General features: G+C 52.2%; 9 protein-coding genes across 9 annotated transcripts; 4 read left to right on the forward strand and 5 right to left on the reverse strand.

Moving 5' to 3' along the window:
• Window positions 1–142: 142 nt before the first annotated feature.
• On the forward strand, window positions 143–1684 carry Z517_06933 (uncharacterized protein; the record flags this gene model as incomplete). Its single annotated transcript, XM_013428672.1, has 1 exon — window positions 143–1684. The coding sequence occupies one exon, from the start codon at window positions 143–145 to the stop codon at window positions 1682–1684; it is 1542 nt and encodes a 513-aa protein (XP_013284126.1).
• Window positions 1685–3522: 1838 nt separating this feature from the next.
• On the forward strand, window positions 3523–5202 carry Z517_06934 (uncharacterized protein; the record flags this gene model as incomplete). The annotated part of the gene is made up of 1 exon (XM_013428673.1): window positions 3523–5202. The coding sequence occupies one exon, from the start codon at window positions 3523–3525 to the stop codon at window positions 5200–5202; it is 1680 nt and encodes a 559-aa protein (XP_013284127.1).
• An 872-nt stretch (window positions 5203–6074) lies between these two features.
• Window positions 6075–9800, reverse strand: Z517_06935 (uncharacterized protein; the record flags this gene model as incomplete). The annotated part of the gene is made up of 1 exon (XM_013428674.1): window positions 6075–9800. The coding sequence occupies one exon, from the start codon at window positions 9798–9800 to the stop codon at window positions 6075–6077; it is 3726 nt and encodes a 1241-aa protein (XP_013284128.1).
• Window positions 9801–11454: 1654 nt separating this feature from the next.
• Z517_06936 (uncharacterized protein) lies at window positions 11455–12795 on the reverse strand (the record flags this gene model as incomplete). Its single annotated transcript, XM_013428675.1, has 1 exon — window positions 11455–12795. One exon carries the CDS (start codon window positions 12793–12795, stop codon window positions 11455–11457), a length of 1341 nt encoding a protein of 446 aa, XP_013284129.1.
• A 267-nt stretch (window positions 12796–13062) lies between these two features.
• On the forward strand, window positions 13063–14304 carry Z517_06937 (uncharacterized protein; the record flags this gene model as incomplete). Its single annotated transcript, XM_013428676.1, has 1 exon — window positions 13063–14304. The coding sequence occupies one exon, from the start codon at window positions 13063–13065 to the stop codon at window positions 14302–14304; it is 1242 nt and encodes a 413-aa protein (XP_013284130.1).
• Window positions 14305–14337: 33 nt separating this feature from the next.
• Z517_06938 (uncharacterized protein) lies at window positions 14338–15960 on the reverse strand (the record flags this gene model as incomplete). The annotated part of the gene is made up of 1 exon (XM_013428677.1): window positions 14338–15960. One exon carries the CDS (start codon window positions 15958–15960, stop codon window positions 14338–14340), a length of 1623 nt encoding a protein of 540 aa, XP_013284131.1.
• Window positions 15961–17025: 1065 nt separating this feature from the next.
• On the reverse strand, window positions 17026–17469 carry Z517_06939 (uncharacterized protein; the record flags this gene model as incomplete). Its single annotated transcript, XM_013428678.1, has 3 exons — window positions 17026–17078; window positions 17132–17364; window positions 17429–17469. 3 exons carry the CDS (start codon window positions 17467–17469, stop codon window positions 17026–17028), a joined length of 327 nt encoding a protein of 108 aa, XP_013284132.1.
• Window positions 17470–17775: 306 nt separating this feature from the next.
• On the forward strand, window positions 17776–18975 carry Z517_06940 (uncharacterized protein; the record flags this gene model as incomplete). Its single annotated transcript, XM_013428679.1, has 1 exon — window positions 17776–18975. The coding sequence occupies one exon, from the start codon at window positions 17776–17778 to the stop codon at window positions 18973–18975; it is 1200 nt and encodes a 399-aa protein (XP_013284133.1).
• An 864-nt stretch (window positions 18976–19839) lies between these two features.
• Z517_06941 (uncharacterized protein) lies at window positions 19840–21699 on the reverse strand (the record flags this gene model as incomplete). The annotated part of the gene is made up of 2 exons (XM_013428680.1): window positions 19840–21387; window positions 21436–21699. The coding sequence occupies 2 exons, from the start codon at window positions 21697–21699 to the stop codon at window positions 19840–19842; spliced, it is 1812 nt and encodes a 603-aa protein (XP_013284134.1).
• Between the last annotated feature and the right edge of the window lie 662 nt (window positions 21700–22361).

The following is a 22361-nucleotide window of genomic DNA, read 5'->3' on the forward strand; positions in this document are numbered from 1 at the left end:
AGGCGCCAAAAATCACCGACGATGAATTCATTCTCGACTCCAACTCTGCCCGCAACTTTTATTTGGCAGGCACAGCAGGCGCCTCTCCCTCAACAACCAACTGAACACTCATCCAAGGCTCTCGAGTCCTTCACAGCTGATGATGGACAATTCTCAATTTCGGAGTCTAATCCAATCCGACCATAATGCAACTCCATCGAGCAGCGGGACCTCCCCGCCAACTTTCAAGAAGCCCGCACTTGGCTCTCGAGCACGCGCATCGATTCCTATGACGCCTCGCTCTGTAGCGGGATTCAATGCCGCCAAAGTATTCACGCAGCAACTTGCAGAATATCGAAAAGAACACGATGGACAACCTCCCGCGAAAAGGTTCAAGTCAAGCGCACCGAAAGGCAGCAAACTCGCCTCTGGCTACCATGACCGCACCTTGTCTCGACAGACGGACGAAGAGCGTGTGGAGGAACTCGATGATAAGGAGAAGCGAGTCAAAGCATTGGAAGAGATGTACAAACTACAACAGATTGACGAGGCTACCTTTGAGAAGCTGAAAAGCGAGATTGGGATTGGTGGCGATCTTAAGAGTACACATCTAGTAAAAGGCTTGGACTGGAAACTGTTGGAAAGAGTTCGACGAGGCGAAGATGTCAACAGCGCTCCAATATCCGAGCGGGGGAATGTGCCTGCTCAATTGAACGTAGACGACGAACTAGAGGAAGCCCTGCAGAGAGATGTGAAGGCGGAGAGGCCGACTTCGAAGGAACCACAAGATGAAACCCCGGGTGATCTCCAAGAACCCATGACACGAGATGCCATCTTGCGACGGCTGAAGGAGAGCCGAAGTGGAATGTCAGCGGCCGCCCCTCCAGAACCAGCACTTGGAGCACGGTTCAAGAAGGTGACCTCGGAGAAGCCAAACAAGAAGAAATTCGTTGAAATCATCAATGGACGGCGCCGAGAGGTGTTACTCATTACCAATAAAGATGGAACGACGAAGAGGAAGACTCGCTGGCTTGATAAGGAGGAGGATGTCCCAAAAGGCGATCGAAATCAACCTCTTGGGATGGAAGTGCCAGCAGAACTCCTAGCGAAGCAACAAGCCCTTCTGGACCAGCAGGCGGGCGAAGAGGATGATGATGATATCTTCCAAGGAGTAGCCGATTACGATCCACTCGCCGGTATCAACAGCGAGTCAGAGGATGAGGCAGTCGACAAAGAGACGGCGTCAAGAGCAGAAACCGCCGAACAGACCGCTGCGTCGACGAGCAACAAGCCACGAAATTACTTTGCGACAAAAAATCAAGAAGAGGAAGCCGAGGATCGCACCAATCCGATTTTGAAAGATCCTACACTCCTTTCGGCCTTGAAGCGGGCCGCAGGCCTACGAAAAACGGAGGAGACGGATGGGGATTCAGCTGTCGAGTCGGATCCTGATAAAGCCGCGAGGCAGCAGCAGTTGCTGGCTCGACTGAGAGAACGAGATAGGGCAGATGCTGCAGATCTGGATCTAGGATTCGGTGAGAGTCGGATTGCCGACGAGGACGACGAGGACGAAGCAGGGTGGGACGACGGTGGAGCGTCGGCGAAGAAAAGTGGACGGAAGCGTGGCCCAAAGAAACGCAAGGGGGATAAAGACAACGTGAGTGATGTGATGGCAGTGCTTCAAGGGCGTGAAAAGAAGCCCTAAAGTCCGAAGGTCATTACCGAGTATAGGACATTGAATCTCGTGCCCGTTTCTTTTCATAAAGTTTCGCTTCTGCACGACATCTGACCGCGTGGCCGTAATCGAAACGAAATGGCAATGTCAACGCGCTAGAACACGATACTGGAGTACGTGCCCTTCGTACGTACAACGCACCACATGGTCGAGGGCCTGGAGCGTTTCTTAAATTGCACAGAGATCCCAGAGGGGGGGGGGGGGAGGGACGTTGTTTTGGTAGGATCCGCAAGCGGGGGGCAGAGGAGTTTTCAACTTCCCCCCTGTTGACATTGCGCGGACTTTCGGAAATCGGGACATTAGATGGTCAGATTTTCAAGACAACGAAGGGAAAGATGGTGGTTAGGAAGTGAATCGGTGGAAATGGCGAGGAGGATGGAGATTAACGAGTACTAGTACCATTCGCTTGTAGATGGCCTGGTACGGGACCTTCATCCCTGGGTTGCGATATAGAAAGGTACCAAGTACGGAGTATCTATTCGTCGCACGTGTGTTGCTAGTACTATGATCCTATCACGCCAGAAGACCCAGCCAGGTACTGGGAAACTATTCCCGATATGGCACTTCTCCGTACTAAATGCCTCCCTGTTATTACCACCATCAGGACAGTCCGCTGAACAGATGACGTGTCCCATGCCAAGCCCCACAACCCACCTGATTCTAGGTACACACTCTCTCACATACTTGCACACATTCTCTCTGAATCGCTTCATCAATATCTCAGTGCTAATATAGCACAGCTGAGTACTATTTCCACCTCTCTTACTCCCCGCAGAGACTCCGTTGTCAATCACTATTCCCGCTCCTTGTTCATTATGTCAAGAATGTCCGCCACTGGGATCTTCTGGACTAGTGTCCGTTTTCCCCTTGAGCCCAAGCAGGGGTCTGTTGCGTGGGTGGCTGGTACCTGACACCAAGTAGCGTTGCGACCGGCAAAGCTAACCCTCATCGGATTGTTTCGATAGCTTAACTGGCTCACCCGTTTGCTGGACCTCGCTGGAGCTCGCAGTGGTGGATGTTTCCCCTGCATTGCCGCCCCCATTGGCGGTTTCAGGTCAGATCTTTACCAATCTGGCCGCTGACTGGCTTCGGAACGACCAGATCCTGCGACAGTAGCCTCGTTGCCAATTGACCTCACCTGTTCTGCAGCTTTCCCCTTTTCTGGCCCCAGCCTGGGATCTGGGACTCCCATGCCAGCACCCCGGACCGTTACCATAGCCCGACCCATGGTCAGGGCGTTTCTATTACATGTCATTCTTAGCCCTTCTCTCTCTCGCCGCCAGCAAATGGATCTTGAAAAGACCCGTCTCTTACAACACCGGAAAATATGCGGTCTACAATCAACCAGGATCCCCGTCACACGAAAGACCACCATGAAACGTGCCAACCCGTTTTTGCTGTCCTGTTCACAACTCTCCTTCAACCCCTTCCGCCATGTTCTCCATCGACCCCTCTGCCGGCAGAGGTATAACTCTGAGGTTCTTGTCGTTTCATTTGCATCTCCTTCCTTCTCCTTCCTACCCAACTGTCTTCCCCCGTTGTAGGCTCTCTGACACGTTTGTGCGACACATTGCACTTCGTCTTTCTTTCTGCAAGGCTAGTCCTTCGTTCCGTCATTCGCATACTGCAGAGCTACGCTCGCGGTCACTCTTTCACCCAACCAGCCAGGTCCTTCATTGATTGAATCGGCTACAGCATTCCCCAGGCGGGTTGTCATCCAATTATATTATACCTCGTATCGCTTTCCTGCAAGACTACTGTACCCATCAAACACTATCCCCGTCAACAGCTTACTCATCTGATTCAATATGGTTACCAAATACTTGTCTGTGGCGTTGTTCGCCTCGGCCGTTTTGGCATATCCTAAACGACACGAACGATTCCACTATGGCAGTGGCACAGGTGGTGGCTGGGCTATGCCAACTGGTGGCATCTACCCCATGAATGGCACTGTTCACACCAAGGGCCCAGACTCTGGTGCTTCTTCGGTGGAGACACCCTCTTCTGTCGTGGCTTCAGCTGTCAGGACTGTCACCGTTCAGCCCATCCCGCTCGACTTGTCTTCTCCCGATACCGCTCCCGCTCCTGCTCCGGCTTTCTCTAGCCCGCCCGAGGTTGCAGCAGTCGCTTCCAGCCCCGGCCTCGCAAATACCGATGCCGCCCCAACAGTTGCCGCTGCAACGGCTGCTGCTCCAACCGATATTGACATGTCATCTTGCTTCGTCTTGACTACCACCATAACCGCCACATCTGTCGAGTACGTCACGGTCACAGCAACTGCTGGCGTTGGTGGATCCGAGGACTCGGGCAAGAACTTCGGCGTCCCTTCGGACTCTACAGCAACTCTCCCCTCCGAAGGATCTGCGCCTTCAGGGGGTGCAGGTCAATTCTTCGGGGCTTCATCGAGCACCAGTTCTGCATCTGTTGCACCCGAAGGCCCCGGCGGATTCTATGGTGCTTCTCAAAGCTGGACCTCGGCTTCATCTACTACGTCCGCTGCACTGGGTGATCTGTCTTCATCAAGCTCATTCAGCCTTGTTTCGGTTTCTCCTACTGCTGGGCAATTCTTCCCCGGCGGCGGAAGAAGCTCGGGTGTTCCATCCTTCGGTGGCTCTTCCATTTCGGTGCCATCCGTTGGTTCCCAAGGCGTCCCCCCTACAATCATCCCAACGACATTGGCCACTGTGACTGGTGGGTCTCCGGCTTCCAGCCCAGCTAGCAGTGCCTCTTCTGCGTCGTCGTCCGTTTCAAGCCCAAGCTCTCCACCTAGCACTGGATCGTCGGGTAAGAGAGGTCTTTCTTACAACGATGCTTCCTTGACCGATGCCTTCTCCGGAAAGGGCATGAGCTGGGCCTACAACTGGGCAGCTTCAGCAGGTGGCCAAATTGTTTCTGGTGCAGAGTATGTCCCCATGCTCTGGGGCCAGAATTCCATCTCGGGTTGGTCTAGCGCTGTTCAGTCTGCCATCGCCGGCGGATCCAAGCATGCCTTGGCTTTCAACGAACCTGATCTCGGCTCGCAATCAAACATCGACCCCGCGACTGCTGCCAAGTTGTACATCGATAACATGAACCCTCTCGCGGGTCAAGTCCAGCTTGGCTCGCCTGCTATCACCAACGGCGCGGGCACCAACCCGCTCATGGGTATCGACTGGCTCAACGCCTTCTTCAAGGCCTGCGCGGGTCAGTGCAAGGTTGACTTGGTCGCATTCCACTGGTACGACTCAGCCAGCAACTTTGGCTACTTCCAGAGCCACGTCCAGGACGTGATCGACGCTGCCGCTGCAAACGGCGTCGGCAAGGTCTGGCTGACTGAGTTCGGCGCCTCGGGCTCGGACAGCGACGTCGCGAATTTCTTGGACCAGGCCATCCCATGGCTCGAGTCCCAGACCGCCGTCGAGCGGTACGCCTACTTCATGTGCTCCGATGGCATCCTGGTCAAAGGCAACTCCATCTCATCACCCATCGGTGAAGCTTATCTCTCATAAGCCCACCGCGTCGCGGTCATCTCGCATTCATCTGTCCTGATTGTCAAATCCCAAGCCTGATCCCGACGCCGATCACAGTCGGACTTTTATACCAACCTTTTTTTATATACTTCAACCTCTCTTCTTGAAAGCGAGGACCATGACCTCTTTTTTTTTGGTTTTCATTTCTCGAAGATGGGGGAGGGAGGGGGGGGGTTGATTCGCATTAGAAACCCAGGGAAATTCAATTCTTTGTACATTTTTTGTTACCATTTTCAATTCGTGTCGGGAAAAAAAAATCAATAACAGACAGGAAAACGGATTCATCATAACGGAAGCTGAAAGGGCATTTGGCACGGATGGGTAGATGAGTTGCAAAATTTGAGCCTCTTCTTTTTTCATGGTATAGGGAGAAAGGGGGGCAGGAAGGGAAACGGGATAGGACGGGACAGGGACAGGAATAACCAACCAACCACATGCAACCTGCAACCAGATCCTGTTTTTTTTGGGTGTTTGTTTCGAGCTGTTTTTAAAAAAAAAAGGCAATATAGAGAGCCTGGTCATTATGTATCTCAGGAACAATGACTTGTCACGACGGTCGACGACATTTTGACTTTTTTTCCCTCGCCGCAATTAAAAAGAACAAAATACAAACAAATATGACATGACCTGACATGACATGATGGATATCTTTATCTGTAATATATATATATATATATTGTATGAAGTTCCCATCGACCTTCCTCCGCAAAATACTGAACTACTCGTACATGTATGTCCATGGCACTCATTCCCTCCAACGTCTGTATAAATAGATATATATGGATATCTCCCATTTCCAAACACATCCGCTGGTTCCAAAAAATACCGATATATGCGTACAAGACTTTGGCTCAGTCGACCTCTTTCTTTACCACGTCGATCCCGTATCTGCGAATCCCATCGTCCGTCTCCCACCACCCAAGCTTGAAGACCCAACCATTCAACACTCCACTCCGCATCAAGGTCTTGTCATCCATGAACTCTGCCTCCTTTGGCAACAGCGGGACGTCGCCACAATCTGGGCCATTGTGGACGGCAGGGTCCCTACAAAACCTGCTCCCGGCCCACAGAGCCATATCACCTGCGATGGTGCAGGGGTTGTACGGGACGACTTCCCTCGTCGTGGACAAGAACATTGCAAGCGAACCGCAGAGGAACATTGTGCCGAGCAGGGCCTGGAGCGTGATCTTTGAGGCGTTGTTCTGTTTCACGCGCAATACGCCGTTCTTGACCGTCATAGACCCGTTGAACAGCCTGGCTTCGGACGCAAGAGTGGGGATCCGCATGTTCGCCGATATCGCCTGAGCCATGTATCGCCGGTAGAAAGCCTGTATCGAGGCCCTGACTTCTGTGGCGCGGCCAGATTCGGCGAGCCACGACTGTGGTATTGGGTATTTCCCGAACAACACGCCCTGGAAGAATCTGTCGACCGTGCTTTGATCGAGATTGCTGGAATCGTATTCTGTTTGATTAAACAGCGAGAGTTCTGTATCGATATGAGTTTGAAGCCGGTAAGAGAAGGCAGTTTCGCCGCTGGGACCACTGGGCAGAAACTTGGAGACGGTGTCATCGGGGATGGGTGGTGAATCTGACGATATGGACAAGTCAGGAAGGGTCAGGTGGACGGTAGTGGGAAGCTGTTGCATGTTTTGATCGCACATGAGCACAGACACGGATGTCTGACTGGCATCGTTTACGTCCACAAATCCATATATGAAGCCGAGGGACGGGCACCCAGGTGGATTATCCCTTTGTGTCGTAGGCGAGAGCTCGTCTTCGCTCAGCTCATGAACAGGATCAAAAGGCCCTACGTGGAGGTCCAGTATTTTGCCAATATAACTCCGGTTCTGTGTGTAGGGAAATTGGAAACTTCTCTCAAATTCGATAGAGGTTAGATTCCCTCCGGGACCACCAAAGAGGCATTGTTCGGGGAGAGAGCCTACTGCTCGGACGGTTGCACCGGGTCCGACCTTGGGGTTGTACGATGTGGTGACGTTGAACTGCGACAGACCGAAACTGGTACAGTTGAGTGAGGCGCGAAGGGAAGGGAGCTCGACACTGAGCATGGCGTCGGTGTCGACGGGCCCCGATGTTTGACTTGTCGTTGTTTGCAGTCCAGGCAAGGCAAACTCCTCATGAGTAAATCGTGGATAGGTGAGGTTCAAGCTCTCGCTTAGGCTTGTGAGAACAGCAGCACCGCTGTCATTCAAGACACTGTTACCCCAGGTAGTGTTGAATGAATCAGTACTTTGGATCTGTACGGGTGAGGTGACCGGAACAGAGTCAATAGTATAGAGTCCAGAGCTGACAATGGTCAAAACACTGCCTAAAAGCGCTGCAATGATGGCAAGTGACGAACCCCAATATCGACTTCGCAACGCTGTCCAAAGAGCGTGTAGAGGCATCAAGCCAACAAGAGATCGACTCACAGGAGTCGATGGTTGACGGTTGGCTTTCATTGCATTGTAGGGCGCAAGGACTATCGATAGAAATTCCAGGGAGTCAAACATGGTCGCAGACAAAAGCATGATCAGAGCCGGCAGATACCGAGTAAATATCTTCGAGGGTAAAGATTCCACGTCCGATACCGATGCGATTCCAGAATTTCGATCACTCTGGCGCTGTAGCACTTCGAGCACCGCTATGATGGCTACTGGTAGAGCCAATGCCGCAGACACAAACGCTCGATTCGCACCCAATGGCCGCCACCAGCCTGGCTCTGTATCATCCCTCGGGCTTTGAATATCTGGGACAGAACCGTTCACAGATACCACAAATTGTCTGCCTGAGGAATCCAGGTTGGCAATCCTGCTGGTGAAAGTGTAATTTTGTAGATTCGCCGCAAATTGATCCTCTTCATATCCAGCGCTGGTCTGGAGAACGTCATGCAGAAGTTTGTTTGGTCTCAGAATAAGAGCTGCGGAAAGAGTCGATGTCGGATCCCTAGGTGTAGCGTCTTGTTTTCTTGTCAGGATGAAAAAGACGGCGATCACTATCATCACCCCAAAACCCCCAACCATAGACCAGAGCGAGACGTCGTTGATCCGAAGTCTCTCTTGAGTGTATGATGCTTGGCCTGTGGTCCGGAGACTGACAGCTTGAGCCAGATTTTTCTTTATAATCTGTACTGCGACCTGTTGAAATGCCTTTTCTGCAGTCTTTATCATAGTTGGCTCGTCGAGAAGAGCCTCATACCCACCACCAGCTACTTGTGCCATGATTTTGAACATCGTATTCGGGTATTCTTCTGCGTAAGCATTGTCCAAGACGTTGCCAAACATCTCTGCTGCAGCGGACAAAGACGCCGTAAACAGTCTTCCAAGATCAAAATCGGTAAAGTCTTCTAATTTCTCTTGCGATGGCTCTGAAGGACGAGTGATGGTGACTTTGACAGGATTTTGACTATAATCGTATGTGACATTGACCCTCTCGATGGTGTAGCTTGACCGACATGCTATGCCGGTGAGCCCAGGAATGGACGTGACCCAGGACGACGCTTGAACACTTTCACCAACAATCGCGGTTTCGTCTGATCCGGTCAATGTCTGGTTATAGCGGATGTCGGCGAGGGTCAGGAGCTGCCAATTGTCCTGCGTGTTCGGATCTGTCTGGTTGAAGCAACTAATCCGTTGAAGGAGCGGGCTAAGCTGGCGAGCCGGGCACTTGAATGTTTGAGGGTTAAGAGTGTAGACCGGGGTACCATCCACACCCTGTCCGCCTCCAATAAGTTGACACTCTGGAAACTGGAGCTGAAGACTCAGGATCGGATGCTCATCTGTGGTGTTCGGGAAATTAGGGTCTACACCGACTGGTGCCGACTCGCAGTGAAATGCTGGAACAACTGCCTTCACAGTGGTAGTGACTTTCAAGTTGGTCAAGGAGTCCGTACTTGACGGCATGAAAGTCTCATAAACAAGGCTTTCAGAAGTTCCCTCGGGATAGCTGAGCCCACTGGCCAGGATGCCATAAGCTGTGTAAACCAGCGACGAGTCATTGAGCGTAGGAAATGATGTCACATTGACGGCCGATCCATTGAAGCTGTTCAATTGAATAAGATCCAGGCTGGGATAGTGTTGAATAGTCGGCACCGTTATAAACAAGCCTGTCGAAATCAGGGTAACGACCTTCAACAACATGAAGCCCACAATGCTGGTCATGACGATGAAATGTTTATTTTTCAGAGCTTTCCAGAGACTGTATATCTGCATCGGCGAGATATAGTCCAGAGACATACTTTGTGAGCCCATCTGTGGCTTCTCCCTGAGGGCAACCCATGGCGCCATAGTCTTGCAGTGGAAATCAATCTGCCGCCACAGAGCTGCAACGAGGACGAGTAAAGCGGTTGGTCCATATGTCCAGGAATAGTGGTTGCTCGTGATCAGAACGAAGCCGCGATATTGCATGTTATACTTCCACAATACCAGGAGGGCGACCGTAAGTGCTGCGAATAACAATCCAATTCCCATCAGTGTCAAGCGAGAGAGCCAAACAGACTTCCACAGAGCAGCACAGGTCCGCTCCGGAGTTTCGATCATTGAACCATTGTCTGAACACTCGACTGTCGACTGAGCAGCCATCTTTTGATGTTCAACGTCGATGGATAGTGTGCTTCGTCCATCTTGAGCCCTTTCCTTCCTTGTCATATATCTCAGAAACCGTCGTACTCCTGCGGGTAGCTGCCGAACCATCCTCGAGGACGTCAGTAGTGATCGGGCAATTGTGCAATAGAAAACTCAAATACATTCCCAAAGTATAGTGACACAATGACTGTGTATATGCTCCGGAGACGACATCGTTAGTCCTGGGGCAGCAATGGGGTAGATACAGCTGGCGTTTCAGCCGCGCCCGACAACTGGCCCGGCGCTTAGGCATTGGACATCTGCACCGCTTTTCAAATCAGAAACTTGCCATTTCTTGAGACAATATCAACAAACGAAGAGCACGGTCGCGCGCATACGCGCCATTAGTGCCCAGTCAGGCTAAGTAAAGAAATACAATCGTGGTTTGTTGGGACAGGAGACTGAAGCATCGGATTCATAAAAAGGGGTTTCATGCTTGCCATTGGTCAGCCTTATCAGCCTCGCCTGCTTCCGAGCTTGCGGACCAGGACTACATGAAGCAAAGATAGCGAGAGGACGGTTTTGGGAACGGACTGTATGTGAGGTTCTGTATCAAACAGCGAACGTCCAGAGAAATTATGGTCTCAGCATAACTGTTGTCCCGGTATACGCTTGTAACGCCCACCATATACCGACTTGGACCCGAGAAATCAAGCCAACGAGGAATTCCCTATGCTATGAGCGGACCGGGAGTGGATGTTGCAAATATGATAGAGCATTCAAGCAACTAGAGAAGGGCACACGGACAATCTCGCCATTTGAATTCAAGGAGAGTCGCAACTGCAACAATCCCCTGTTTGTTCCTCAGCACGAGTACGGTCGGCCTGAATGGGTCCTCAAATCAGGGATGATGTCAAGACTGATGGGTGGGCTGGACGCAGGCCCGCGAAGCACCGACTTGAAAAATTCCTGAGATTCTCTCCCTCCTCGCCTATCAAGAGGGGAAAGGTTTCGGCGGCGAGGAAGTACGCTTCTGTCCCGGCCGAAGACGATCTCAGAGACCGTTTGTCTGGTTATCTAATATGTACTCAGCCACAAAGAACAAGTCCCGGATCGGCAGAGTAGGACTTTCAAGAATCATCATGATCCCACTGGGCAAAATTCTTCTCGGTGACAAATTGATCTCGCTTCAAGAAGGAGCACCGGTCTTGCGTAATTGGTAGTGCCCTCGAATTACTTCTGGGACATCCATTGCTATGTTGTTGAAGTCTTTGAAAAGTATGCTCGCTCCAGCCAGATGACACCGAGAGTACTTGGTAGAGTTCAAGTAGTTGTCGCTACCTGGCACGCAGGTACAGTCGTACTCGGTCAACCACATCTCGTCGAAGTCGCTGTGATCAAGGCACTTCAAAGAGAAGTGTCTCCAACCACTACAGGCTATTTTCCGGTCAACAGATGGTTGATACTCGCTCGCCAGAAGAAAGGGTGTTGTAGGACACATCAACGTGTCCGGAGACTGTCTTTGCACCTTTCGGTGCCAATGGGTCCGGCACGGGTCGAACTGGCCTTGCCTAGGGTAACTTGAATCACCAAAGCCTGCTACCAAGGTGCAAACTGAGGCTGACTGGCAAATGACCTCTCGAGACCAAGTCTCGCATCCCTGTACCGTCGCTCAGCTGCTGGCTCTCTTGAGACCTTGCTCAGCGGTCTCGACAAGGGGTAGAAGGCTTCGCTCCCTCAACATAGGCAGCAGACTCTGAAAGGCTTCGCGTGCCTTCGCCTTGTCGCCATTATCCAGCAACAGATCTGCACGAGTCATCTGGGCGGAGATCAAAGCGGCGGTGCAGATTTCATCGCGCTCCTCAGACTTAACAACGTCGGCCGTGGCGATCGCCTGGTCTGCCCATCTCAGAGCGGCGCGTCTCCCGGCCGCGAGCGTGTCCTTGGTCGCTGGCTTCCCATTGATCTTAGCCGTGGGTTTCTTCAACGCCATGTCCATGGCAGAAGCGATGTTGCTGAGGACTTGAACCTCTTTGCAGGATCTGGTGCCGTTGCACGACGCTCTCAGCGGTTGCAGAGTGAGCATATATAGTTGGATGGCGTTTTCCTCTTCTCCCGAAGTGGCGTACAGATCGCCCATCTGGGACAGCATTGCAGCAATTTCCCCAGTAGTCAAGCCTGCACCATTCTCCTCCGTGAAGGTATTGACCTGAGGGTTCTTGGTCTCCTTGACGACAAGCCCGACCGCGTCCGACAGCACTTGTTTGGCCATGGTGGGATTTTGGAGATAATCGCTTTCGTACATTGAAGAGACTTTGATCTTGAGCTTGACGATTCCCTTGATCAGATTCGCGCGGAAATCTGCTGTTTCTGGATCCAGAGCGGATGGAGCATCGCTCTTGACTGACTGTGCTTGGTCGAGCTCTGCCAGCTTTTGTTCGAGATCCGAAGAGATACCGTCGAGAATCTCGATGGCAGCCTTCACGTGTCCAAACTCTTCCAACATCTGGGAGAAGCGGACCCGGATGCCAACCGTGTCTTTGCTATACGGGTCCATCCCAACCTCCTCCGCCTTCTTGATAGCTTGCATGAAGTATTGTGACGCGGTGTCCGGGTCTGGCGAGATGTGGGTATAGTGCAAGGCCAGCCGAAGTTGGTCTTCGACCGCCGGAGGATATACTGAGGTGCCTTTCTTCTCCCTCCGCCATTGGTCGTATGCCATGATGATGAGCAAGACTACTGAAGCAGTCGAGCCAAAGAGCAGGAACGGAAAGAGGACAGGGTGCTTGACCCGGGCATCGATGACTGCTTGTTCGAATCGGTTGGGCGGTCTCGCATAGTTTCTGGCGTTTCTTGTCTGGACTCGTGCGTTGAGGGAGGGTGTGTTCCGGACGAGAGGCCGTGATCTGGACAAACTGTGGATGCGATTGAGGCAAGCTCGAGAGGGAGCGGGTTGTGCAGGCCTGAAGCTGCGAAGTAGCTGACCCGTGAGCATACCGGATTTCATGTTCATGACCGACGATGATAAGATTGTTCTCGAGAATAGGAGAGAAAAGGGTAAACTGGAAAGAAGTGCGGCAGGATCCTTATTGATGGTCCACGTTTTTTGACGCGGAAATAAATTTGAGATTCTACCCCAGATTTCTTGCGAAATGCGCCGACGTCACCATCCGTCGCGCCACCACCACCACCGTTCACTCGTATTCCCATCGTATTTGCCAACTCTCGCTGCGCCCACCTCCATTTGACATGCTCTGCATAGTTCCTCAACATCTCCAAAATGTGTGGGAGATACGCGCTAGGTCTCCGTGCGGCGTTTGTGCGGTACCAGCTTCAGCAGCAAGGCATGCCGGTTGACGATGCCCCCGGCGACGATGAAGCCCGCGAAACCTACAACTTCCCTCCCGGGTCCTTTGGCCTTGTTTACAGGGCAGATGTGCCAGACCAAGGGGTCAGGGACAACGACGAAGCAGGAACCAGCGACGCTGCTGCAGAACACGAGAGTCAAGCAGAGCAAGCGGAACAAGAGCCGCAAGAGTCGACCCCGCCGACATCCAGTCAATCGAAGCACTTCAATTACCAGCTTAAAGTCATGAAATGGGGGTTAATCCCCTTCTGGACCAAGCGCGCCCCCGACTACGGGTCCATGTTGCGTACTATCAACTGCCGCGACGACTCTCTGATCGAGAACCGGGGTATGTGGAATACGATGAAGCAGAAGAAGCGCTGTCTGGTCGTGGCGCAGGGTTTTTACGAGTGGTTGAAGAAAGGTCCGGGTGGAAAAGAGCGGATCCCATATTTCGTCAAGAGAAAAGATGGCAACTTGATGTGGTTCGCTGGATTATGGGACTGTGTCAAGTACGAAGACACAGGGGAGAAACTGTACACCTACACTATTATTACGACAGATGCGAACAAGCAGCTGCAGTTCCTACATGATCGAATGCCAGTGATTCTGACTCCCGGGACTGAAGAAGTCAAGATGTGGCTGGACCCGACAAGGAACAAGTGGAGCAAGGAGCTTCAGGCGATTCTGAAACCATATGAGGGCGAGCTGGAATGCTACCAAGTAGACTCAGCCGTTGGGAAAGTGGGAAACAATTCACCCAGCTTCATTGTTCCGGTCGACAGCAAGGAGAACAAGAAGAACATCGCCAACTTTTTCAGCAACGCTGGTGCAAAGAAAGCCACGAATAAAGTCAAAGTCAAACCGGACCCAGCCCAGCCCGCGGCTGAAGATACTGGAGACGGCAAAGACGTGCCGCTGCCTGGAACGAGTCCCCCGTTCGAAGGAAAGCAAGGCATGAAACGAGAGCATGACGACCAGTCCCAGGGCAGCCCAACGAGAAAACACACGAAAGTGTCCTCCACTACTCAGTCCTTGAAGTCCCCTCAACCCAAGAGGACTCTGGGTAAGAAGCCGAAGAGTGCAACTAGCAATAAGGACATGACTCTGAAGTCTAGTCCGGCAAAGAAAGTCGAACCAGGTATGCAACAGATCACAAATTTCTTCAGCAAGTGAAAATACCTGAATGTGAGCTCTGGCGAGGGCTGGTCATATCTCTACCAATCGCCCATCACGTTCGGAAGACCCTACCAGCTCCTCACTTACTTTGACCTCGATCCACTTGCCGCCTGCCGCCTTGCGGACACTCCGCAAATGTCGCGCCACAGACTGCGCAGTGCTTCGAATCCTGTCGAAGCGTTCACGCTCTTTCTTGTACCGATAGAGCCTACGCTCGGCCTCGATATCCTCATCCTTGGCTGGAGTGCCGTGTCCTATCGCCGAAGGACGAACCGGTCTCCATCCGACTTCTAGAATCAGCGTCTCCAGCCCACGCCAGCCACTGTTCCATTCAGGGCCAGCCGTTTCCTCCCCAGGAGGGGAAAATGAGGGTAGAGAGAAGAACGATACGGCCAGTGGGCTTTTCCATTCAAGTGCAGCAAACCAGTCTCCACAACCTGTAAGATCCAGCCATCTTAGGCAGTATAACGAGCGGCTCAGTGTCCGCAGTATTCCTGCTGCTTCTCGCCAGTCGTCGTCGTCGAGAGACGTATGAATGTCCGATCCGTCGTACACAGCCGATGCTAAATCGGGCCGGTTGATTAGGGCTCGTGTGAACGCGGCGTTTGGCGTGAGTGTAGGTTGAGGCCAGTGTGCCAGTGAAAGAGAGGTCAAAGTGCCCAATTCAGCAGTCAGAGCAAGAAGCGAAGACCACGAGGCAGCCTTGAAGTTGTATGGAGAGACAGCGAGGGACAGATGCCTCAAATTCTTGAAGGTGTGGATAGTTCTAGGCAGTGGAGTGATCATTAGAGTGTCTGTTGCGTGTTCACCGTTTGCATCAGTGTCCCAGCTATCTGGAGTAGGATCCATTGTATAAGTTCGATTTTCGGCCGTCTTCTTGATAGTCGTAGTACCTGCATTCTTAACCAATAGATTTCTTTCCAACTGTTTCAAAGTCGTCCAAGTCCCGACGGCGTTGCTTAAGTCCAGCCTTGTGACCTGCGCCTTGTCCTCGGTGTCCGTTTCATCTAAAAACAGAATCTTCAAGGGATTACTCCGGACCGTCTCGCTGTATACGGCAATGTAGCTCAAGAGATTTTCCCTGAGTAAGATAGGCAGATCCACAAAATAGTCGCCGTCGTTCTCTGCGTGCCATTCCCAATTGCATGCTATGCTCTTCAACACGAGATGCTGGAGGGAGGTGACAGAGGGGAAGGCTCCGTTTGGCAGATTACTCGACCGCACTTGAATGCGACCATTGCCAATGTCTGGATCGGTGGCAAGAGCGACAGGATAACTGGAAACAGTCGAAGTACCGCGTCTGCCTGTAAGCCAGCTCTGTGGTGGAGGTGGACCAGGGATGTGCCACAGCAGACTCGGACCCAACTCACCGCCAGCTACGCGAGGACCAAATCTGGGTCGTGGGGCAGGCGCAGGCGGGGTGGGTAGGTCAAGGACGGCTCTCACAGAGGGGTGGACAGAGGATGCGTTAGCTGCAGTGTCAGATCTCGTGCCATTTCTCAATTGCTGACGACGAGACTCCCGAATCAGGTCATTGACGGTGCGTGGAGTATCCGAGTTTTCAGGTTTGGAGGACTTCGAGAGCGAGAGGGTATGAGGACTGCTGGACTGCGGTTTGAGGAATAGGACTCGTTTTTGGTGTTTCTTCGGCATGGATCCAAGCGTGAGGGGTGACGAGGGGACAGGCAGGTGAAGTCCACAGGGAACAAGGCGAGGGTGAGTACCTATCGAGCTATATCGAGCTATCTTGTCTGTTCATGGGGAGTCATGATCGAGTCAGGAAGGGAGTCATGGATGTAGGTAGTAGTCATTCGACCGCCGCCTGTTCCAGACCGGACCATCACGTGTAGCCAAGAGAGAGAATGTACTTGCTCGTATGTCATTCCCGCTGTCAGTGACTGTCACAATGTCCAACCGCTTATTGCCTCAGTGCAGAGGCGGCAACTTAGCATATGAGGTGTATATGGTGCATGAGATTAGCAGTCTACATCGAGACACTAAAGATAGTTAGGTTGGGGGGGTAGAGATCCCAGAGTTAGAGGTAGAAGTGGACTCCTGGCTCTTTCGGATAACGGGAAACAAGCGCTGTGGGGGAGTCATTCTCACTCACTGGCTCTCTTGGCGAGGGACTATTGTAGCTCTTTTGACCACAAAGGTAATAGGCAGGATGGGAGGGCATCAGTCAAAAATCCACATCAATGGTATTGTACAGATAATATAGGTAGCCTCCCCTGTGAAGCTGTAAAGGACGAGGCCGATGCCACTAAGAGCCCATGTAATCGCCTATGTGTTTCTGCCCATTCGAGAAACACAGGCCGCACTTTCATGGTCTATCCGCGATCCCTTGACCCATCTCTTTCTCTTCCCGGTAAATTGTATCCCTGCATCGATAAAAGTACACCTGTTTTCCACCAGGAGTCGTAGCTCGGCAGCGCCCAACCGCTCTTGCGCATAGCACGGCCTGAACAGTTGTGCCACGCTTAACGTCTTGTTTGTTTCACCACGAGTGTTATCAGCAGGAAAGCTCGTCGAGGCTCGAGATTTTTGGTCGACGCGAAACGCATCTCAGCCTCCGTAAATGTCCAGTCCGCGCACTCTAGCGCATGTACCGCTCCCAGTCTGTATTTGCTTCAGTCAGAGCTTGGAGGAGCGAGGCGCATTTTCTGATGACATGCGAAGCAGAGGTAGCGTATGATAGTATCGATCGAGTTGAGCCTTCTAGAAGCCAGGCGGGTTAAGTCTCTGACTGACTCTCGTCCATTTCGGTAGCTCTGAAATATTTCATCAGTAATTGTATGCACGGATGAGAGCTTGCCAGACATACTGTGAATGCCTTTCCTGTATTTCTTTTCCTTGCGATCAAAAATCGTGTACTTGTCCTTTGGAAGCATCTCCTCCTCTCGAGGCATCTCCTGGTACCATCGTTCTACCGCTTTTGCCGTCATTCCGCCATTTTTTTGTAGGGCAGTGCTGACGGTATCGACGACTTTATCGACCAACTTTAATCGCTTTCGTTGACGCGCTTTCTGCATCGAAGAGAGGCGCCAGGGGATTTTCCTGCAAGTAAGACTCAATTAGTATGGACGACCGGCGAAGAGCTCTCTTTCCAACATAGACGCACCATAGAAGACCTCCTGCTAGAGGAGAAGTCGGCCTGAACATGACTGGCGAAATTAAAAGGAAAATAGAATTGACTGATCAAGTGCAGGTCGAAAAGTGAGCTGGTATTGTTGCGGTGGGAGAATGGGAAGTTCGAGCGCTATCGGAAATGTTCCCGCAATCATTCGCTCCGCAGCTTCAGCAAAAAAAATCCCGCCGACTTACTGACAGCCAACAGCTCCCGCACGACGCCTCCAGCAGACATGGATTAATGAGAATTTCTAACTACGGGGCTCCACGATTCCTCCCTTCCTTAATCAGACTCGATGGACTTCATTACATTCGTTCCTTTGCCGCGCTACAGCACCAATGCCCTTCCACCGCAATGACCTCAATCTCTACCAAAACCTGGAGTCCCCGAGCTTTTTCTGGCGCGGTGCCTCGTACCAAACGATCCTTACCGTTGCCACGTTGTCGCGTCTCTTCCTCTACACTCTGAACAAAACCGAAGTTCAAGGCCTACCCCGTTTTCTCGACCTCTTGAAGTCGCGTTCCGACTTCAAAACACGTCGTCGCGGGCTATTGACCGTCTCGAACCATATCTCCGTCCTCGACGAACCATTAATATGGGGCGTTCTTCCTTTCTCCTTCGCAGCCTTCCACGGCTATATGAACCACCGCTGGAGTCTGGGTAGTCATGATATCTGCTTCAAAAATGCATTTACGTCCCATTTCTTCACATTGGGACAAGTCCTCCCTATCCACCGCGGCGCACACTCGCCTTTTGGTGGACCCTACCAGGCAACGATGACCGAAGCTGTCCGCCTCCTCTCCAAGATCTCTGCACAGAAGCAATCACTCAGTCCCCTGAGCAACCCGCGGTTTCACAAGGATTGGAAGCCTGCTCAATGGCCTTGGGATTGCGTGGATCCGTTTTCCGACATCTCGCCTCCACCATCCTACCCATCACAGCCCTCCGATGTGAGGTGGTATCTCGCCCCATCACGCTATGCAAGCAATTCGTACAGCTGGGTACACATCTTTCCCGAGGGAATGATCCACCAAGCCACTGACAAGACGATGCGCTACTTCAAATGGGGTGTGGCCCGGCTCATTCTCGAGCCGCCCGAGTGTCCTGATGTGGTACCTATGTTCATTGAAGGAACGGACCAGGTTATGCATGAGAGTCGGTCCTTCCCTCGCTTCATACCCAGAATCGGGAAAAGAATATCTCTTACAATCGGGCGGGAGCTGGACGTTGAAGCAGTGTTTGGCGACCTGCGCAAGCGCTGGCGAGATCTGGCGGACCGACATGCCCGTGAGGCCGGACTGCCTGGATGGGACGAGATGATTCTGGGTCTTGTGCCCGAGAACTTGGCAAATCATCCCGAGGCCGTGGAGCTGAGGATCGAATGTACAAAACGTGTGCGCGAGGCGGTCCTCGAGGTCAGACGCTCCAGGGGTTTGCCGGATGAAGATCCCAAGAATGGAGTGGTCGAGACGTGGGCGAGAGAAGGGCCGAAGCGTGAAGGCTTGATGGACGACGGCACTTGGGTCAAGGACACCTAGAAGAGAGAGAACCAGTGTGTGCACGGGAAGGACAATGCATCCATGAGCCACTCCCATGTCCATGAGGCTCTTGTATAGCCTTTCACAACGGAGATTTGACATCCTGACCCCCTAACAGAACGTGGATTCACACGCTTCTTCCCCCGTGTTCGGACTCGGATTCTCCACTACCTACCCCCTGCCACTGCTAGAAATAGGTATTCATACTAATACATACATACTCACTCGGTCCAATATGGTTGATTTGTGTTAGGTACATAATTTCGAAAAGCATCCCGCCTGGGCTAATCTCTTTCCTCGCTTTCACCAGTTCAAATGTGTAATTACATCTCGTACAGTCGTAGGAATGTATCATACCTTCGATAAGACGTGCACAGCTACCTACATTTACCTAGTACCTATGTAGCTCTCACCTGTCACTGCGTCGTCAGGGTCAAGCCAGTCAAGCGGCACGTCTTTTCCACTACTATTATTCCAGGACAAAGGACAGACCCATACAAGAGCCAAATTCCCAGTTGACCATCGACCTGCATTTAAGGGATAAAAAGACATATCCTCATTCAGACCTAAACACGTATCTGCAGTTGTACTGGGGTATCCAAGGCTGCCACAAACACCATCCCAGCCCTGCAAACGACACGCTCCCGCTTTCATCGTCGTAGCCTTTTTCCAATGCCACAAACCCTGTTATCCAAATAGTTCTCGGGTCGTCAGCCTGCCCCCTCCCAGCCCGCTAAAAATACAGGCGTCGCCGACCCCAATCTGTCCCAAATGGTACCAGAGTTCCCCGAGAGAACCACCAGAGCTATTCAGAATCATAGTTGTCTGCCGCTGTTAAAAAATCGTACCTAAAACCCAATAACCTCAAGCTGAAGCAGCCACTTGCTGAGAAGCCGTTGTGGGGACAGTTGGATCTTCACCTGGGCTTGTTTCGGCCCATGCTCCCCACAGTCCTCGTTTTGCTCTGATCCGCAGGGGCATTCCTATTGACTTGTCGCCTTGCTCAACCTTTATTGCGTCCTTTGAGGCTAGAACTAGCACCTCGAAGAACATTTTCGTGGCATCCTCCTTGCTTGCCCGACCTTCTGGGACGAGATCTTGTAGGAGCACGGATTTCTTGGCTGGCGAAGATGGATGGGCATCATCAGCATTTCCGAGTCGGTCACGCAGGAGATGAACTGCATGTTGTGTCCCGAGTGAGATGGGGCCACTGTCGGCAGGATGGACAAGCGGCACCGTCGTATCGTTGAATGTGCCGTCGCCGGCATCATCGTCGTCCTCAGCAGCATTATCGAAGACTGGAAGACCGTCGCTCATGGGTAGAGGGGCTATGTCATCCAGGGTGATGTCGCGCTGGGCATCATCAAGGTGGACACCTTCATCCTCCATTGCATTTTCCGGGCCTTGTAGTCGTGGGGACTTTTCACTGTGTTCGTCTTCGCTTAGACCACCGATGCCGCTATCTCGCTTCCTCTTGAGTTGCCCGGATTTCGACACTAATTCAAACGACAATAGACCTTGGAGCTCGGGTGCCCAATCTTTGGACTGACCGTCATTCATCGCGTACAAAACAAAGCCGCCGCTCTTTTGCATGTTGGCCAAGTTCATCGTGAGAGAATTTGAAGGCAGAAACGATGGAGGGCGCAAGATCTTCGACCGGTCTGCTGCCTGTGCTTTGATCTGGTTGTTATGGAGCACAGTTTCAACGTCGGGTATGAGGACTTTCTGCTTTCTACTCCGCTGACGTTGCCGGACTACCACTTCTTCGATCTCCTCTTCTGGTTGGTTATGGACTGTCGTGTCGAGTTCGCGAAGGATGTCAGAGTTAGCCTCTGATAAAGGAGACTCTGTGTCTCGTCCACGAGACGGGACCCCCGCCACTCGTTGCAATTGGAGTGTTTCGTCGTCTCCGAACTCAAGCGGTGCTGCATCACCAACAGGAGGTAGAGTATCATCTGCATAAGGCTGATCCGGCATAGGCGTGTCTTCACCGAAATCCAAGTCGAGCGCGTCTTCGTCGTCATAAAGGAGGGCCTCTCCTTCGCCACTAGGTTTCGGGCTCTGTGCATTTCGACCAAGATTCATACTGACGGTGGTGTCATTCATGTCCATGTCATCGCCTTCTCCAAAGTCAAGATCAAGATCAACCTCATTGTATAATAATTCTTCGTTAGGAGTGAGCATCGATTGAGAACTCTTCTGCTGAGGGACGAGAGAGCTGGTCCAGTCCTCTTCCTCCTCCTCTTCGAGCAATTGACTTTGTTCGATTGTAGTGGGTTGTTGTTGGGTCATGGGGAACGTGAAGTCCAGATTAGAGAACAAATCATCGATGGTGAGCAATTCAGGTAGATTGAGGTCGACAGTGGTTGTCGCATTGGCGGGCAGATCATGGTTGTTGGTCGATTTGAAGGTCTAATGTATCATTAGCATAGAATACTACAGGAAGGAAAGGCGACGCACCATTCTGATCTTGACCAAGGCCTCGTTACAATCGTCGAGCAGATATCGGGCTTTCCTCCCATAGATTCGCACCACGCCCAGCATAAGCTGACCACTCAGGCGCAAGGCCATAGGAGCATGTCCTTGGTCCACAATGGCGCCCACGCTGCTCTGAATATCGGATTGTAGGATTTGTGATTTTGAGAGCTTGCGCTCGACATTAGAAGCAAGCCAGACACGAGCCAAAGGCCCGGTCTTGGCCAGGAGTTGTTCTGAATAAAACATGTCAAGGTGAGTGAGAGGCTGAGCTGTGAGTGACAGCTCACGGGGACATGTGGACGGGTGAGGGGAGGTAAGTCAGGTTGTAGAAGTGGGCGAGGGACCTTCGACGCGTCGAGGCAGGATGATGTTGATTTCAGGTCGCGCAAGTGGATTCGAAGACAGATCCGACCAAAAAAAGATGCGAGGAGGATTTCGCAAAGAATCAAAGCTGAGAAAAGGCGCGCTCTCTATGGAGACGACGGAAAAATGCGAGTAAGTAATGGGAGGTTGGTGGTTGGGATGCGACTTGAGAGATGCGAAAGGTCGGGGAGAAAAGAGGGCGGAGTGGCTGGGCGTCCGATGGGCAGATGAGAGGTGGATGGGCGAAGGTTGATCTTGTTTGTCCCTCGTAGTCGTGGCAGCCTCGCCAGTAACGCCCACCCTCCACCACCCAACGCCAACCCAATGGCCAGTGTTCGAGCACGCCTAGTAGTGCCTAGTCCCTAGTGGCTTCTCGTGTTCGCCCAACCTTCCGCCTCGGGGGGGCAAATTGGAGTTTGGAGTTGCGGCCCACCAGGGCCCATGCCTTACCGTAGCGTCAATGCAATTTGCAAGATTTCGAGGACGGAGACAGAGGCGACAGGATCCCTGAGATCTTACTGCGAACCCCCATTCTTCCTTCCAAC

Source organism: Fonsecaea pedrosoi (genome assembly GCF_000835455.1).
Source record: "Fonsecaea pedrosoi CBS 271.37 unplaced genomic scaffold supercont1.4, whole genome shotgun sequence".
In the NCBI taxonomy this organism is placed as follows: Eukaryota; Fungi; Ascomycota; class Eurotiomycetes; order Chaetothyriales; family Herpotrichiellaceae; genus Fonsecaea; species Fonsecaea pedrosoi.